Raw genomic sequence first — 18,932 nt, forward strand, 5'->3', positions numbered from 1 at the left:
AGCCTCAGCAATGTAGTGAGGCTCTCTACAACTTAGTGAGACCCTGTTTCAAAATATAGGGCAGGGGATGTAGCTCGGAGGTACAGTGCCCCTGGGTTCCATCCCCAGTGCCACCAAAAAAAAAAAAAAAAAAAAAAAAAAAAAAAAAAAGGAAGGAAGGGAGAGAGGGAGGGAGGGAGAGAAAATAAAAGATAGAGTTTTGAATGTGCTTCAGGATACGCTTTTAAAATTTAGCTTGGCATTATTTGGTAGGCTAAAACAGGTTCAAGGCCAGCCTCAGGAACTTAGTGAAACTGTATTTCATTAAAAAAAATTAATAATAACATTGGGGCCATAGCTTTAAGGTAGAATGCTCCAGGGTTTAATCTCTACCATCAAGAAATTTTTCTGTGGAATATCTATACAAGAATTCAAGGGACAATAGAAAACACCTTGACTACTCTGAGGAGATGAAAGGCTTTATTTCACTCAAAGAAGCTACTCAATTTTTTTTGTTTGTTTTGTTTTGTTGTTGTTGCAGCAGTAGGTTTAAACCCAGGGGCGTTCTACCTCTGAACTATAGCCAAGCCCTGTTTTTCATTCTTTACTTTGAAACAGGGTCTCACTGAGTTGCAGAGGGCCTCACTAAGTAGCTGAGGCTGGCTGTGAACCGTGATCCTCCTATCTCAGCCTCCCTAATACTGCGATTACAAGTGTGCACCACCATGTCTGGCTGGAAGCTACCCGATTTAGATACCAAAGGAAACTAATACATTCAACCTAATGGGGAGTTTACAATAATGCAGAAAAATTCTTCAACTTTGGCACTTTAGAAAAAGTCCAGGAAATAAAATTAGCCTTGAGGAAAGGAACAAAGGTGAATAGTAAATGTGACCCTGTTGCTGTTATGACAAACAGCAAGATTGTTGCTTGTGGCCTCCAGAAATCCCTGTCCCTTGGGAGACCACATGGTATCGCAGATGGAAATCATTCTGACCCATTTGAACTGGTTAATGCCTAAGAAGGTATGTTTCGTATTTTGTCTTTTTTTTTTTTTTTTTTTTTGTGGTACTGGGGTTCCTGGAAGCCCTTCTACCTCGGGGCTACACTCCCAGACCTATTTTTACATTTTTATTTGGAAACAGGGTCTCCTAAACCAGCGCGCACGGCTGGCTTCGAACCTGCGCGATCCTCCTGTCTCTGCCTTCCAAGCGCGGGGATTACAAGCGTGCGCCACCACGCCCGGCTCATATTTTGTCTTTATTAATCTTACAAGCCAGGCGTGGTGGTGCATGCATATAATCCTAGTACTTGGGAGGCTGAGACAGAAGGATGGCAAGTTCCAGGACAACCTCAGCAAGTAGTGAGACTCTCATCAACCTAGTAAGACCCTGTTTCAAAATAAAAATAAATAGGGCCGGAGCGTAGCTCAGAAGTAAAATACTTGAATTCAATCCCCAGCACTATACAAACAAAAAATAATATTAATACTCTTCCAGACATAGAAACAGCTAAAGAAAATATCAATTTTAAGCCAGGCATGGTGGAACATACCTAAATCCCAGTACTTTGGAGGCTAACACAGGAGGATCACAGGTTAGAGGCCAGCCTTGGCAACTTAGCAAGACTCTGTTTAAAATAAAAAAGGTAGAATTCCTCTCTTCCATCCCTAGTACCAAGCCAAGTATGGTGGCACATGCTTGTAATCCTAATACTTGGGAGGCTGAGACAGGAGAACTGTAGGTTCAGGAACAGCCTCAGCAAGTAATAAGACTCATCAATCTAGTGAGACCCTGTTTCAAAATAAAAATCAAAGTAGGGCTGATAGTGTAGCTCAGAGAGAGAATGCTTCTGGGTTCAGTCTCTAGTACTAATAAATTAATTACTTAACAACTAAATAATCCCCAGTACCAAGAACAGTTTTAAAAATTCATATTCATTTTGTACTGTGGATTGAACCCTGGGGCCATCTACCTCTGAGCTACACGCCAGCCCTTTTATCATTTTTTTTAATTTTAGAACAGGATCTCTTTAAGTTGCTGAGTGTTTCACTAAGTTGCTGAGGCTGTCCTTGAACCTGCGATCCTCCTGTCTGAGCCTCCTAAGTACTAAGATTATAGGTATGTGCCACCATGCCCAGCTAAAATACTCATTTTAGATTTTAATTTCTGTTTCACTGAGTGAAAAAGTATGGATTTTAGTGACATGTGTCCTAACTTCACTGCTCTTTATTTAGGACCAGAAGACTGTTCTTAGAGTGTGAATTAGACACTTCCGATTTGGAATGTTGTATCTATACTTACGTATGGGTTGCTCTCCAGTCCAGAAATAAAATGTTGCCCATTTTCCTGGAAAGGGAAAGGTGACAAAATAAGCTTTGCTGATTTTTTCTTTTTTCTTTCTTTTTTTTTTTTTTTTTTTGAAAACTGGAGTATAATGAAACCTTACCTGTAGGAGAAAAAAGACCCTTTAATTTTATTATCTTTTATTTTTTATTTATTAATTATTATCATTTTGGTGGTACTGGGGATGGAACCCTTCTACCTCCGGGCTACACTCCCAGACCTATTTTATATTTTATTTGGAAACGGTCTCTTAAACCAGCGCGGCTGGCCTCGAACCTGCGCGATCCTCCTGTGTCCGCCTCCCAAGCGCGGGGATTACCAGCGTGCGCCCCCACGCCCGGCTCCTTCAACTCTTTTTTTTCTGTTATATTTAAGCCTTTCCTGAGCGCTGTTTCTCTGTCACATTCGGCCTCTGTTTCATGGATCCAATGTCTTTATTGTCTGGAATGTGACTGGCAGCTTTTTGGTTTCTTCCTCCAGCATAATCATTATTTCTTCCCAGTGGTTTTTTTTTTTTTATCCCATTTATTTTGGTTTTTGTCTTTCACGTTTAATGTTTTTCTTTATTAATTTCTTGTTTAGAGCCATATATAGGCCAAATTCATATGGCTGGGACCCTCGTGTACTGCTTCATATAGTTCTCAAGTTATTATAAAATATACTGGGAAGGTGGTACTAATTTATAGCTTAAAGAAGCTGCTAAGTTGAGAGGGCTTGGAATTCTAAAACTGCTGCCATTAAAAGCAAAAATGAGCCGGGCGTGGTGGCACACGCTTGGAATCCCAGCCTTCGGGAGGCTGAGACCGGAGATCGCGGTTCTTGGACAGCCTCAGCTACTTAGTGAGGCCCTCTGCAACTCAGTGAGACCCTGTTTCAAAATAAAGAAAAAATAGGGCTGGGGGTGCAGCTTGAAGGTAGAAAGCCCCTGGATTCCATCCCCAGTACCGCAAAAAAAAAAAAAAAAAAAAAAGGCGGGGGGTATAGCTGAGAGGTCGAATGCCCCTGAGTTCCATCCCCAGACCAGACCGGCACAAAAAAAAAAATAGGGCTGGTGTGTGGCTCAGAGGTAGAATGCCACTGGGTTCCATCTCCAGTACTGTTAAAAAAAAAAAAAAAAAAAAGCATAAATGACCTTATGTTTAACAATTAACTCATATCTTTCAACATTCTTTAAAATGTCTGTTTTAGGGTGTTTGCCAGCTTCCGAGTAAGACTGATGAAAAGGAATATCCACACAGAAGGATTGACATCAGGTATACTCTAAAACTTTGTTGCTGACATTAACTTTCCCTTCTTAAATCCTTTTTGCTCCTCCCTCTGTCTCAAAGCTAACATATACGTCTAGAACCCCTTTTTATTCAGAAGGACAATATGTTCCTGCCAAGTACAATGTTTAGCCTGAAATATATAATAAATAATGAAGCTGGGCATGGTAGTGCATGCCTGTAATCCCAGTACTTGGGAGGCTGGGACAGGAGGATTACAGGTTGGAGGCAAGCCTCAGAAATTTATAGTGAGGCCCTCTGCAGCTTAGTGAGACCTTGTTTAAAAATTTAAAAATGAGACTGGGGTTATATCTCAGGGGTGGTATGTTCCTGGGTTTGATCCCAAGACCACAAAACAAACAGAAAACATAATGACTAGCTGGGTGTGGTGGTAATCCCAATATCTGGGAGGCTGAAACAGGAGAATCACAGGTTTCACGGGTTTAAGGCTAGTCTCAGCAACTTAGGGAGACCCTATTTCAAAATAAAAAGTAAAATAGGGGGTATAGCTTAGAGGTAGAATGTCCCTGGGTTCAATCTTAGTACAAGAAAAAAAAAAATAGAATAATGACTATGTACAGAAAGCTGTAGATTTTCTCTAGACTTACACCTTACCACGATGCCTTCCACAGCTCAGAAGTCGTTTCCTGTGTGAGCGCGAGTTATAATAAGTGAGAATTCATTTCTGCACACTTCAAACAGAGCCAGCTTTGCTAAACTGTAAACACGTTGCAAGACTGGGTGATCTGAGTGGTTAAACTGATAGTCTCTTGAGGTTCTTAGACCACATAGACTTGTTTGAGGCATTTTGTTTCTCATTATATTAGGATTCTGTATTTGCTGCTTTTGATATGTATAGTAAAAACTCTGTTTTATTTTAGGCTGATCCCAAAGGATCAGTATTACTGTGGCGTTCTGTACTTCACGGGGAGCGATATCTTCAATAAGAACATGAGAGCGCACGCCCTGGAAAAGGGCTTCACCATCAACGAATACTCCATCCGACCCTTGGGGGTCACCGGTGGGTGCTGGTCACTGTCTTGGATTTGGTCGCTGTCATCTGAAAAGAAAGCTGTTTGCAGTATCTTGTTAGCAAATGTAGTTTCCCTAAAAAGCCTCAAATAATTCTGCCAGCTAAAGGTGGTTTCTTTGTATTGTTAGACCTCAGGCAAGGAAAGGGACTTGACTCCACAGGTGTTCCCAGACTCAGTGACGCAGCAAGTCCCGGGTCCCTCTACTCTGTTAGAGCAGACCTAGCCCTACCTAGAGTGCGCATCTAAAGATCTTATGCTTGTAACCCAGTACTTGGGAGGCTGAGACAGGAGGATCAGAGGATCACAGCCAGCCCTCAGTTACGTAGTGAGGCCCTCCGCAACTTAGTGAGACCCTGTTTCAAAATAAAGGATATAATATAGGGCTGGGACTGTGACTCAGAGGTAGAAATCCCCTGGGTTCAATCCCCAGTATCACACACAGAAAAATATTTTTATTCTTCCTGGGTGTGCGGGCACATGCCTAGAGTCTCAGTACTTGGGAGGCTGAGAGAGGAGGATCACAGGCTTAAGGCCAGCCTCAGCAATTTGGTGAGACCCTGTTTTAAAACAAAAAGTACAATAGGGCTAGGAATGTAGCTCAGAGGCAGAGTGCCCCTGAGTTCAATTCCCAGTACCCCCACCCCCAAATCTTATAGTGTAAAAGAGCTCTGGGTTTTGTTTTTATGTCTCTTTAAGACTTCCAAGGAACTTGGGTATCACCACTTGTAGTGTTGCTCAAAGCTTGCTCCCCGAGGCCACAAGCTTTTAAGTTTAAAGACTAAGAATTGCTTAGTCTATGTTCTTGTTTGTGCGGCGCTGGGGATTGAACTCAGGCGCTCTGCCTCCAGGCTCCACCCCAGCCCTTGTTACGTTTTGTTTTCCTCAGTAGGTTGGGAGAGTCTCACTGAACTGCTGAGGCTGTCCTCATATCTGTGACCCTCCTTTTTCAGTCTCCAGTGTGGTAATCTATGCTTTATAGGTCTTGTTTACACTTCACAATCTGCCTTGTGATTTACTGTCCTCTGCTAGGCTGAATTTTTGCCATTTGTCCTAAAATAAAAGATAGGGCTTTCATGCTGGCAAGACAAGGGCCGTGCGCTCACAGTTCACTGCGCACTAATCACTCGGGGCCTGACTGAATGCGGTTCTGATTCTGTGGCCTTGGAGTGGAGCTCAAGATTTTGCATTTCTAGTAAGTGCCCACATAATGCCAGTGTTGCTGGTCCAAGAACATTTAGAGTTGCAAAGGAGCTAACTAGAAGCCAGGTGTGGTGATGCAGGCCTGTAATCCCAGTACTTGGGAGGCTGACACAGGGGCATCACAGCTTCGAGCCAGCCTCAGCAGACTCTCATCAACTTAGCCAGACCCTGTTTCAAAATAAAAACTAAAAAAGGCTGGGAATATAGCTCAGAGGTAGAATGCCCCTGAGTTCAACCCCCAGTACAAAATAATAATGGTAAGCCAAGTGTTGTGGCGCATGCTTGTAATGCCAGTACTTGTGAGGCTGAGACAGGAGGATCACAGGTTCAGGGACAGCTTCAGCAACTTAGTGAGGCCCTCTGCAACTCAGTGAGGCCCTGTTTCAGAATAAAAAATAGGAGGGCCAGGGGTGTAGCTCAGAGGTAGAATGCCCCTAGGTTCAGTCTTCAGTACCACAAAAAACAAAGAAATAATAATAGTTATAATAATGTCTGGATTCCCATTCTGGCTCCTAAAGTGCACCTTTTCCCCCTCCCTACTTGCAGGAGTTGCTGGAGAGCCCCTGCCCGTGGACAGCGAGAGAGACATCTTTGACTACATCCAGTGGAAGTACCGGGAACCCAAGGACCGCAGTGAATGACACCTGCTCTTCCTCCCAGCCACGCCCGCCCACCGGGCTCTTAATTTATTTCTTAACCTTTGCTATGTAAGGGTCTTTGGTGTTTTAAACTATGTTTCTCCTTTTTGCTTAGCTTGCATTGTAGTCAATAAAACCTCTTGCTTTTATGGATGATATTCTAATTTCTTTTTGGCAAATGTGTTTAGTTTAAATTTCATATTATATTCATAATCACACTTCATTATGGGTAGAGATGAGATGAGGTTGTCTGCTCTGTCTATAAACCACAGTACTCCACTGAATTTTATTCTATTTTTGATCACAAGACAGTTAAGTCAGGTCTCTGGAAGATGGTTCAGTATTTTTTAGAAACTTAGAGACCTTCATACTTTTAATTTTTTCTTTGGTCTATATCCTATTTTGTAATATGTGCCTGTAACTTAAATAGAATAACAGAGGTATGGTTTATATCTTAAGTTAAATCTGTGATACTTGTTTGGCATCCACTAGAAAAGTTTCCTAAGCAAATTCCTCTGTTTTTGGTTTTTGTTGTTGTTATTGTTTTGTTTTGTTTGTGGTGGTACTGGGAATTGAACATAAAGGCATTCTATCTCCAGGCTACATCCCCAGTCTTTCTTATTTATTTATTTATTTATTTACTTACTTATTTATTTATTTATTTAGTGGTACTGGGGATGGAACCTAGGGGCCTTCTACCTCTGGGCTACACAACCAGACCTATTTTTTTTTTAATATTTTATTTGGAAACAGGGTCTCACTAAGTTGCTGAGACTGGCTTCGAAGATCCTCCTGTCTCAGCCTCCCAGGTACTGGGATTACAAGGGTGCGCCACAACACCCAGCTTTATTTTTTGTTTTGAAACCAGTCTTACCAGGTTGCCGGGAATCTCACTAAGTCTCTAAAGCTGGTCTTGAACCTGCAATCCTTCTGTCTCAGCCTCCCAAGTACTGGGATTATAGGTGTGTGCCGCCACGCCCAGCAGCAAAGTCTACTTTTGATAGGCATAAAGTATGGCTCCTAAACCTCAAACAAAAATTTCATTCCTAAGTTTTCCTCTGAGGTAACTTTAAATACAAATGGTCAAAATGTGTAAGTAAAAAGTAAAAACACTCCTCTAAAGCCTCAACTTTAAAATACAAAAATTAGGTAAGTATAAAATACAAAAAGTTATCAAATGGCTAGTAAAGTTACTGAAAACAAAATATGTGAAAATGCTTCGTTACTTGGATAGATCTAAACATAAGAAAGTTATTACCTTTGAATCTTTTTCTTTTTTGCAGTACTGGGGATTGAACTCAGGAGCATTCTACCTCCACGCTACACCCCAGCCCTATTTTTTTTTTTTTTTTTTTTTTTTTTGGTGGGTCTGGGATGGAACCCAGGGGCATTCAACCTCCGAGCTACACCCCTGCCCTATTTTTATTCTTTATTTTGAAATAAGGTCTCACTAAGTTGCAGAGAAAGAAGGATCACAGGTTAGAGGCAAGCCGCAGCTAATTAGTGAGGCCCTTCACAACTACTTAGTGAGACCCTGTTCCAAATTAAAAAAAAAAAAAAAATTTAATAGGGTTAGGAGTATAGCTCAGAGGTAGAATGCCCTTGGGTTCAATTCCCAATTTCACACACACACACACACACACACACACACACACACACACACACACCACCTTGTATACCCTAAATATATACAATTTTAATATTTTAAAGATTTGAGATAAGCTGGGCATGGTGGCACACGCTTGTAATCCCAGCATTTGGGAGGCTGAGACTGGAGGATTGCAGTTCGCCGACAGCCTCAGCTACTTAGTGAGGCCCTCTGCAATTTAGTGAGACCCTGTTTCAAAATAAAGAATAAAAAATAGGGCAGTGGGTATAGCTTGGAGGTCAAATGCCCCTGGGTTCCATCCCCAGACCCACACACACAAAAAAAAATTTAAAAATAAGATTTGAGATTATAGGTCAGAATTATCATCGTCATTATTTTATTTTGACTGTAGAATAACATCTGCTTTCTGGAGCAATAGACAAAAAGCCAAAGCTAGTTTCCATTCATCCACATATAGCATCTTATAATTTTCTAGTTTCAGGCTATTTCTGTTGCTTACAGGATCTGATCTTAGGAGATGTTTAAATTAGCGTGTGAGATTCTACTTGAGTACCGTGAGGCTTCTTGCTATGGCGAAGTGCTTACAGCTTTTTCCATTTTCTGGCAGATTCTTAACCGCATCTGTTGTTCACTGTCAGTCCCATTGCTTCGACATACTAGCCCAGGACGGCAGTCACAGCGCTGGAAGAGTTCCAGAACTGGCGCAGTGTCGCTGTGCGCTCTGCCAGAGCAGACCTGTCCCTCTGATAGGACTGGTTTACAGATTTTACTCCAGAAATGACGAGCACAGCAAAGTCCAGGTTCACAGTCAACATTCGTGTGGCAGCTCTTTCCTTTGTCTCCTGTAACAAGATTGAGAAGGGCTGGGGTGGGGAAGCAGCTCAGGGGGCGGGAGCAGCAGGCCGAGGTCAGGGATCCAGGACTGTGGGACCTGACAGGGCAGCGCAGACGGAGCCCCGGACCACGGAAGGCAGTGACGGAGAGGGGGTCCCAGCCTGACCCAACAGACACTTGTTTGTCTTAGTGAAGACGTTCCTCAAAGAGATGGGATTTCAGTCTTGAGAAATCTAAGAAGTATCATTCAGGGAAGTTTTATCAAGTGGGATTTATGGTGGTAGAGACAGACAGTATAGAGGGACCAGGCAACCCAAAGAGATAAGAATGGCCAAGTCATCACTTTTAAACATTCTGCCTACATTATGGATGTTAACGATTAGAATTTAAAACTATAATTTTCTAAAAAAAAAAATTGTGTGTGTGTGGTACTGGAGGTTGAACCCAGGGGTAGTTCGCCACGAGGCTACCCCCTCCTCAGCCTTTTTTAACTTTTTATTTTTAAGTAGGTCCTTGCTAAATTTCTGAGGTTAGCCTCAAACCTTTGACCCTCCTTTCTCAGCCTCCCAGTACTGGGATAACAAGTGTGTGCCACCATACCCAGTGTTACAGCTATACAGTGGCCCTTTGAAGAGCCGGTGTTTTTTCTTTGTGTGTTTGTTTGGTAGTACTGGTAGAACATACTGGCATTTTACCTTCAAGCCGTACCCCCAGCCCAGTTGTATTTCTTACTTGGAAACAGGGTCTCTCTAGGTTGATAAGATTATCACTACTTGCTGAGGCTGTTCTCTAACCTGCACTCCCCCTGTCTCAGCTTCCTAAGGACTGGGATTCCAGGTGCGCGCCACCACGCCTGGCTCTATACACTGGTGTTTGGAGTTTATGTAATAGAGTCGAGGTTGTAATCTCAGCAGTGGAGAAATCCATTATATTGAATTTCTCTCTGTGGTGGCCTGGGCTCAGAGCGTGGTGGGGGGTGTCCCTGGGGGGTGACCTCGGGGCTTCTATAGGGCTCCCCTTGTGCTCACTTGCGTGTGCACTCACCTCTCTCTCTCTCTCTCTCTCTCTATCTCTATCTCTATCTTTCCCTCTCTCCCTCCCTCCCCCCCTCTCTTTCACTTCTATCCTCCATGATGTGAGGCGCACAGCCCAAGTACCCTCCCTCTCTGCTTCCTGGTCCCTGCCCTGAACCTGAAACTATAAAAAAAAACCAAAACCTTAAGTTACATGGTCATTGTAGTTTTAAAGAATGAAGAATGCTGATAGAAATACCCATCCAAGCCGGGCGTGGTGGCGCACGCTTGTAATCCCCGCGCTTGGGAGGCAGAGACAGGAGGATCGCGCAGGTTCGAAGCCAGCCGCGCGCGCTGGCTTAGGAGACACTGTTTCCAAAATGAAAATGTAAAAATAGGTCTGCGAGTGTAGCCCGGAGGTAGCAGGGCTTCCAGGAACCCCAGTACCACCACCAAAAAAAAAAAAAAAAAAAAAAAAAAAAAAAAAAAAAAAGAAATACCCATCCAAAAAAAATACTGAATTTTGTAGAAGGCTGAAAAGTTAATCCATCTACTTCCATTGCTGTTTTGTATTCTGAGGATCTAGAAAGGGAAGCTGCTACCTGCAGAAAGGAAGGGTGTGTGTGTGCGCGCGTGTGTGTGTGCATGTGTGCATGTGTGTGTGAAGTTGATCTAAATAGTGAAAGGTTTCTTGCTACCCAGCCCTTATTACAGCCATCCCCCGTCCTCTGGCCTGCGGGCTCTGGCATGGTCTCTGAAGCTTCTTAGGGAAGAAATTATGAATAGGATATGCCTTCTACTTGTTCCTGGAGTGGAGAAGAATAAAGTCAATTTCAGCTTAACTTGACAAGGCTGGGAAGAGATTTTTGTGTGTATGTGGTACTAGAGATTGAACCTAGGGGCATTCTGCCCCAAGCCTTTTTTATTATTATTTTAAATTTTGAAACAGGGTCTCACTAAGTTGCTAAGGGTCTCACTAAGTTGCTGAGGCTGTCCTTGAACCTGTGATCCTCCTGTCTCAGCCTCCCAAGTACTGGGATTACAGGTGTGTGCAACCACACCTGTAATGTGTGCAGCCACATTTCTGTGGGTTTTTTCTGTGCAACCACATTTTGTGGGGTGTTTTTTTGTGGTACTGGGGGTGGAATCCAGGGGCTTTTCTACCTCACTAAGTTGTTAAGAGCCTCACGTTTCTCGTGTGCAACCACACAAGAAGGCGTTTTCCTTCAGTCACGCGTGCTCAGAGCCCCTCTTACCCTTACTGCCCTGCGAGGTTGTAGCGTCCGGCTCCTTCTCCACCAGTTGCTTAGTTGTTCCTTTTGTGTCGTTGCCATGGTGGTGATGAGCCTGACTTTCCAACATCACGACTTCATCTTCCACTGCCGTACAGGTATCTGAGGGACAAGCAGCTACAACTCGTTATAAAGTTCAAGGACTAGAACCACAGACACTAGTTACCGTACTATTAGGCAGCGTGGCGGCTTCTCTGCCTTGTTCATACAGAACTTTCTGGAGTCCTGGGACATGCCATAAATACTTACACATTCACATATGTCAAAGATGGTAGTTGAGTAGTTAGCAGAATCTGACTGAAAATGGAAGGATTCATATGATTCCATTTTGAAGCTTTCCTCTGAAATCCTCATCTCCGGCCAGGCATGGTGGCACACACATGTAATCTCAGTACTTGGAAGGCTGAGACAGGAGAATCACGGGGGCGGGGCGGGGGTTGTCGGGATTTTGTGTGTGTGGTACTGGGGGTGGAACCCAGGGGCTTTTCTACCTCTGGGCTATACTCACAGACCTATTTTATACTTTATTTGGAAACAGGGTCTCACTAAGTTGCTGAGAGCCTCACTAAGTAGCCGAGGCTGGCTTTAAACCCTTGCTATCCTCCTGTCTCAGCCTCCCAAGCGCTGGGATCACAAGCGTGCGCCACCACGCCCCGCTAGAATCACAGGTCTGAAGCCAGCCTTGACAACTTAGTGAAGCTTTCTTCAACTAAGTGAGATGCTATTTCCAAATAAGAAATAAAATTGGGCTGAGGGTTTAACTCAGAGGTAAAATGCCTCTGGGTACAATCACAAGTGCCACAAAATAAAATAAAAATCCTCATCTCTGACCCATTGGCAAGAGTTGTTGCCAGCAAGGAAGTCATTGTGTTTCATCAGCGGTGGCTCTGAAAGCCCTTGGGGAGTTCCTCCCTGGAACGTGCTAGCTGTGAGACTGCTGCTGCCTCCGGCCGCACCTTCTGGGCGCGCAGCTGGCTCAGGACACTCACTGTGCAGACAGAGCGTCCCCGGGCAGCACATTTCGGTCCGCTGGCACTTCCTTTGCTTCCCAAGGCACGCAGCGCAGTATGGCTTCTCATTGTCAGGCTTGAAGCAGAGCTTTCCAGAACCGCAGTCCTCATCAGACCTGCACTGTGGACCCTGTGAAGGGAGATTGTCACAAGGCTGGGAACACAAGATGGAAGAGGACTTTGTTCCAGGTGCAGGTGGCATCTTCATTGTTCAGTGTAATTGGTTTTTCTCCCCCAAAGGGGAGATCACGTGACCTGCAGGGGACCTTGTGCTGCAAAACTTGTTTGTGTTTGAAAATTTGTATTATGCCGGGTGTGGTGGCGCACGCTTGTAATCCCAGAACTTGGGAGGCTGAGATGGGAGGATCGTGGTTCACAACCAGCTTCAGCTACTTAGTGAGGCCCTCCACAACTTAATGAGACCCTGTTTCAAAATAAAGAATAAAGCCGGGCGTGGTGGCGCACGCTTGTAATCCCCACGCTTGGGAGGCAGAGACAGGAGGATCGCGCAGGTTCAAAGCCACGCTGGCTTAAGAGAGTGTTTCCAAAAATAAAAAAGTATAAAATAGGTCTGGGAGTGTAGCCCAGAGGTAGAAGGGCTTCCAGGAACCCCAGTACCACCAAAAAAAAAAAAAAAAGAAAAAGAATAAAGCCAAGCGTGGTTGGCGCACGCTTGTAATCCCAGCGCTTGGGAGGCTGAGACAGGAGGATTGCACAAGTTCAAAGCCAGCATCAGCTACTGAGTGAGGCTCTCAGCAACTTAGTGAGACCCTGTTTCCAAATAAAGTATAAAATAGGTCTGGGAGTATAGCCTGGAGGTAGCCCCTGGGTTCCACCCCCACCCCCGTACCACGAAAAATAAAAAATAAGGCGCTGGGGGTATAGCTCAGAGATAAAATGCCCCTGGCTTCCATCTCCATTACCGAAAAAAAAAAGAAAGAAAGAAAGAAAGAAAGAAAGAAAGAGAATTTGATTTTCCAATGCTCCTTGTGAAAAGGGTAGGAAATGTTTTTCTACATGTTTACAGATGGCTATGAGATTTTATAATATGTACCTATTAACTTTGGAACCTGTGCTATAATTTAAATATGTTAGTGTTTGTACCATTCCTATTTATTTTATCTTTTTGGTGGTACTGGGGTTCCTGGAAGCCCTTCTACCTCCGGGCTACACTCCCACGGGCTACACTCCCAGACCTATTTTTTAACTTTATGTGGAAACAGGGTCTCTTAAGCCAGCGAGGCTGGCTCCGAACCAGCGCGATCCTCCTGTCTCCGCCTCCCAAGCGAGGGGATTACAAGCCTGCGCCACCACACCCAGCTATTTTATCTTTTTTTGTGTGTGGTATTGGGGATAGAACCCAGGGGCATTCTCCCTCCGAGCTACACCCCCAGCCCTGTTTTTTATTCTTTATTTTTGTTGTTGTTGTTTTTGTGGGTCTGGGGATGGAACCCAGGGGCATTTGACCTCCGAGCTACACCCCCTGCCCTATTTTTTATTCTTAATTTGAAACCAGGTCTCACTGAGTTGCAGAGGGCCTCACTAAGTAGCTGAGGCTGTCCGCGAACCGCGATCCTCTGGTCTCAGCCTCCCAAATGCTGGGATTACAAGTGTGCACCACCACGCCCGGCTTTATTCTTTATTTTGAAACAGGGTTTCACTGAGTTGCAAGGGCCTCACTAATTAGCCGAGGCTGGCCACAAACTGCGATCCTCCTGTCTCAGCCTCCCGAATGCTGGGATTACAAACGTGCACCACCACGCCCAGCTTGTTTTTTTGTTTTTACTGTGGATTTAAACCAGTGGAGTTCTACCTCTGAGCTACACTGCCAGCACTATTTTATTTTCATTTTGAAATGAGTCTCACTAAATTGCTAAGGCTGCCTCAACCCTGAGATTCTTCTTTCTTAGCCTCCCAAGTCCTGGGATTACAGGCCTGCACCACTGCACCGAGCTTTTTATTTATTTATTTATTTATTTATTTATTTATTTATTTTATTTTTAGTACTGGAGGTTGAACCCAGGGACATTCCACCTCCAAACCATACTCCCAGCCTTTTCTATTTTTTATTTTGAAACAAGATCTTGCTATTGCTAAGGGTCTCGCTAAACTGCTGAGGCTCTTCTCAAACCTGCAATTCCACTGTCTCAGCATCCCAAGCGCTGGGATTACATTATGCACTCAGCTGTAGTGTTCCTATTTGATGTTTTACTCAGCCACTGTATCCATTGTCTTGGCGATCTGCATATAATATCTGTAGTATATATGATAGTGTACCATGTATACTATGCATATGTGTACATATATGTAGACACAGTACATATGTTCTATGTACTACATACTATTTAAGGTCCCTAAAACAATGTTTTGAAGTGAGATGGGGACAATGAAAATGCATCATGTCACCCTGTGTTTAAATTCTAGCTTCCAGCCGGGTGTGATGGCACATCTGTAATCCCAACACTTGGCAGGCTGACACAGGAGGATCCCAGGCTCACAGCCAGCCTCCACAACTTAGCAAGGCCCTCTGCAACTTAGACTCTGTTTTAAAATTAAAAAAGAAAAAAGGGAGCCGGGCATGGTGGCGGACACTTGTAATCCCCGCGCTTGGGAGGCGGAGACAGGAGGATCGTGCTGGTTCAAAGCCAGCCTCGCTGGCTTGAGAGACCCTGTTTCCAAATAAAAAATATAAAATAGGTCTGGGAGTGTAGCCCGGAGGTAGAAGGGTTTCCAGGAACCCCAGTACCACCAAAAAAAAAAAGGGGGGGGCTGGAGGTATACCTTGAAGGTAGAATGCCCCTGAATTGAATTCCCAGTACCAGCCCTCCAAATATTTTCTACTCCCGTGTTTACTGGCTGTTAAATTAGTCAATATTTCTGAGACTTTTCTTCATCTGTAATTAGGAAGTGTGCTCTCTATGGTAAGTTGTGGGGAGAATTAAATGAGATACTAGGTTTGGAAGGCCTGGGACATGACAGAGCTTTCTAAATGTTAGTTTACTCCCTAAATTTGAGGCGAATTTAGATAGAGCCCAGTGACCCCAACAACTACTTTGCTCCTTGCTATGTTCATGTGGAGGCTTTGGATTTGATCTCAGTTCCTCCCAGCTCATCAATCAACTCAGCTTGCTCCAAAAAGAAGCCTTCGTTTGGGCTCACGATGACGCCCATCTTGCTTTTGGCCGCCCAGCCCCAAGGGCAGGCGGCCCTGCCCTCTCTGCTCACCTTCTGCGTGTCGTGCACCACGGTCGAGCTCTTGATTTTATTGGAGTCCAGATCCATGGCTGCCAGGGGCAGGTGGAGGCAGCTGAGCCCCAGCAGGAACACCAGCTCCATCCCGAAGCCTCCTCAAGGCAGCGAAGCTCTGAACTCACAGCTCAGCTGAGGACAGAAGGTGTCTGAGGGCAGGAGCCAGATCTGACCAGCAGGTCCCTCCTGAAACTATTTATAGCCAGGAGCGCTCTCTTCTCCCCCCCCACCCCGTTTCCTACCTCCTACACAGGCTTCAACAAATCCCTTCAAATCCGTTTGATCAATAGTTCAAAACAAGGACTGGATAGGAGAGGCCTCCGTTCCAGGGTTGAATCCCACCTAATTATCACATGTCAAAGTTAGTTCAAAGGGCCGCAGGAAAGCAGGATGTCTGTATCAAAGGCGAACTCTGATAATCACCTGCATCTCCAACAGCCAGTACTCCACTGGGGAAAGGGAGTCCAGCTCTCCTTTCTCACAGCTAAGGGTGCTCAAGAGAGAAGCAATCACACTGGCTAGTCAGTATACGCTGAGATGCCAGAAACAAATCTACCAAGATTTCAACTGTTTCAGATAGTGAGAGGAGACAGCAAAGAGAAAACACCTTTCACTGGGCATGGTGGCATACACCTGCAAAGTCAGTACTTGGGAGGCTGAGACAGGAGGACCACAGCCTCAAATGATTGAGGTCCTCAGCAACTTAACAAGACCCTGTTTCCAAATAAAGAATGAAATAGGAGCCGGGCATGGCGGCACATGCTTGTAACTCCAGTACTTGGGAGGCTGAGACAGGAGGGCTGCAGGTTCATGACCAGCCTCAACAAATAATGAGATGTTCACTTAGTGAGATCTTGTTTCAAAATAAGAATAGCCAGGTGTGGTGGCGCACGCCTGTAATCCCCTGCTTGGGGGGGTGGAGACAGGAGGATCACGCAGGTTCAAAGCCAGCCGCGCGTGCTCGCTTAGGAGACCCTGTTTCCAGGGTCTGGGAATGTATCCCGGAGGTAGAAGTGTTTCCAGGAACCCCAGTAACACCAATAAATAAATTAATTAATAAATTAATTAATTAATAATTGGACTAGGAATATAGCTCGAAGGCAGAATGCCTCCTGGGTTCAATCCCTAGTGCCACAAAAATAAAATAAAATAGGTTTGGGGACATAACTTGGAGGTAGAATTCCCCTGGGTTCAATCCCTGACAACACACACACACACACACACACACACACACACACCATGAAGCTGAGCATGGGGGCACATACCTGTAATCCCAGTACTTGAGAGGTTGAAACAGGAGAATCCCAAGGTCAAAGCTGGCCTCAGCAACTTAGTGAGACCCTGTTTAAAAATAAAAAATAAGCCAGGTGTGGTGCACATGCTTGTAATCCCTGCTTTTGGGAGGCTGAAACAGGAAGATCGTGGTTCCTGGATGGCCTCAGCTACTTAGTGAGACCCTTTGCAACTCAGTGAGATCCTGTCTCAAAATAAAGAATAAAAAATAGGGTTGGGGTGTAGCTTGGAGGTAGAATGCCCCTGGGTTCCAACCCCAGTACTGCAAAAAATAAAAAATAATATAAATTTAAAAAAAAGAACTAGTGGTATAGCTTGGAGGGAGAACATCCCTGGGTTCAATCCCCAGCACCAAAAGAAGAATTATTATGAACCTAATAGTATCTGTTCTGATTCAGTGTTGATCAGGAAATTACTCTCCTTATAATAAAAGTTAAACTGTTAAAAATTAGGAATATTTAATAAGGAAAGAAGAGGTTATATACAAATTCTTTTTTTTTTTTTTTTTTTTTTGCGGGTCTGGGGGTGGAACCCAGGGGCATTTGACCTCCGAGCCACACCCCCTGCCCTATTTTTTATTCTTTATTTTGTGGAGGGCCTCACTAAGTAGAGGTTGGCCGTGAGTCTTCAATCCTCCTGTTCCAGCCTCCCAATACTGGGATTACAAGCATGTGCCCCCACACCCAGCTTCCCCAGCCCTTTTTTTTTTTTATTGTGAAACAGAGTCTTGCTAGGTTGTTCAGGGTTTCCCCAAGTTGCTGAAGTTGGACTTGAACCTGTGATCCTCTTGTCTCAGTCTCCTAAGTACTGGGATTACTGGTGTGAGCCACCACACCTGACTCCAAATTAGATTTTTTTTTTTTTTCGGTACTGGGGATAGAATCCAGGGGCATTATACCTCTGAGCTACACCCCCAGACCTACTTTTTTATTCTTTATTTTGAAACAGGTTCTCACTGAGTTGCAAAGGGCCTCACTAAGTAGCTGAGGCTGTCCACGAACCACGATCCTCCTGACTCAGCCTCCCAGATGCTGAGATTACAGGTGTGAGCCACCATGCCCGGCCAAATTTCAATTTTTAAAAAATCCTGCTTCAGCACCGGGCGTGGTGGCGCACGCTTGTAATCCCCGCGCTTGGGAGGCAGAGACAGGAGGATCATGCAGGTTCGAAGCCAGACCCTGTTTCCAAATAAAAATATAAAATAGGTCTGGAAGTGTAGCCCGGAGGCAGGAGGGCTTCCAGGAACCCCAGTACCACCAAAAAAAAAAAAAAAAAAAAAAAAAAAGAAAGAAAGAAAGAAAGAAAGGAAAAGAAAAAAGGAAAAAAATCCTGCCTCATCTCTTTTCGTCTGATCTCTTTTTGTTCTCTTTGGAGACACAGTCTCACTATGTTGCTCACTCAGGCTGGTCTTGGACTCCCGGGCTCCAGCAATCCTCCTGGGTAACAGAGAGATGGCACTGTACTATGGCACCCAGCTCTGCTTTTTTCCCCTAGTCAGAGTGTTAGAGAAGTTGAATAATTTAGATATTTACTTATAGCTGCCTTGAGTACTTTAAGGGAAGGAGAATCTAGCTCTTTTCCTTCTTCTTTGGTCTCATGGTTCCCAGTGTAGACTCTGATGTGAGGTATTACTTAAAACCAAGCAAAGAGCCAGGCGTGGTGGCGCACACTTGTAATCCCAGCATTTGGGAGGCTGAGGTGGGAGGGTGGCGGCTTGGCCAGCCTCAGCTACTTAGTGAGGCCCTCTGCAACTTAATGAGACCCTGTTTCAAAATAAAGAATAAAAAATAGGACAGGGGGTGTAGCTCAGGGGTAGAATGCCCTGGGTTCCACCCCCAGTACTGCAATAATAATAATAAAAATAATAATAATAATAATAATAATAATAATAATAATAATAAATAAAATCAAACAGGGTAGCGGGGTGTGGTGCCACGTGGCACACGTAGCTGAGACAGGAGGATCACAGGTTCCAGGACAGCCTAACAGTTTAGTGAGACAGTCAACAACCTAACATGACCCTGTTTCAACATAAAAAGTAAAAAGGGCTGGGAATGTAGTTTGGAGGTAGGATGCCTCTGGGTTTAATCCCTAGCAACCTACACACACACACACACACACACACACACACACACACACACACCCAACAACAACAAGCTAGGCCTGTGCAA

At 44.4% G+C, this 18,932-nt stretch overlaps 1 protein-coding gene across 1 annotated transcript in view; it reads left to right on the forward strand.

The window, feature by feature from the left end:
* Window positions 1-6,464, forward strand: part of POLB (DNA polymerase beta) — a gene marked incomplete at both ends in the record, with an annotated part of 40,156 nt that extends 33,692 nt beyond the window's left edge. Inside the window, 3 exons of the mRNA XM_080709824.1 lie at window positions 3,513-3,577; window positions 4,471-4,610; window positions 6,370-6,464. Coding sequence (XP_080565950.1) covers window positions 3,513-3,577; window positions 4,471-4,610; window positions 6,370-6,464 — 300 coding nt within the window. The remainder of the gene's footprint in view (window positions 1-3,512; window positions 3,578-4,470; window positions 4,611-6,369) is intronic.
* Window positions 6,465-18,932: the final 12,468 nt, after the last annotated feature.

This window comes from Muscardinus avellanarius (assembly GCF_963383645.1).
Source record: "Muscardinus avellanarius genome assembly, chromosome: 14".
Lineage (NCBI taxonomy): Eukaryota > Metazoa > Chordata > Mammalia > Rodentia > Gliridae > Muscardinus > Muscardinus avellanarius.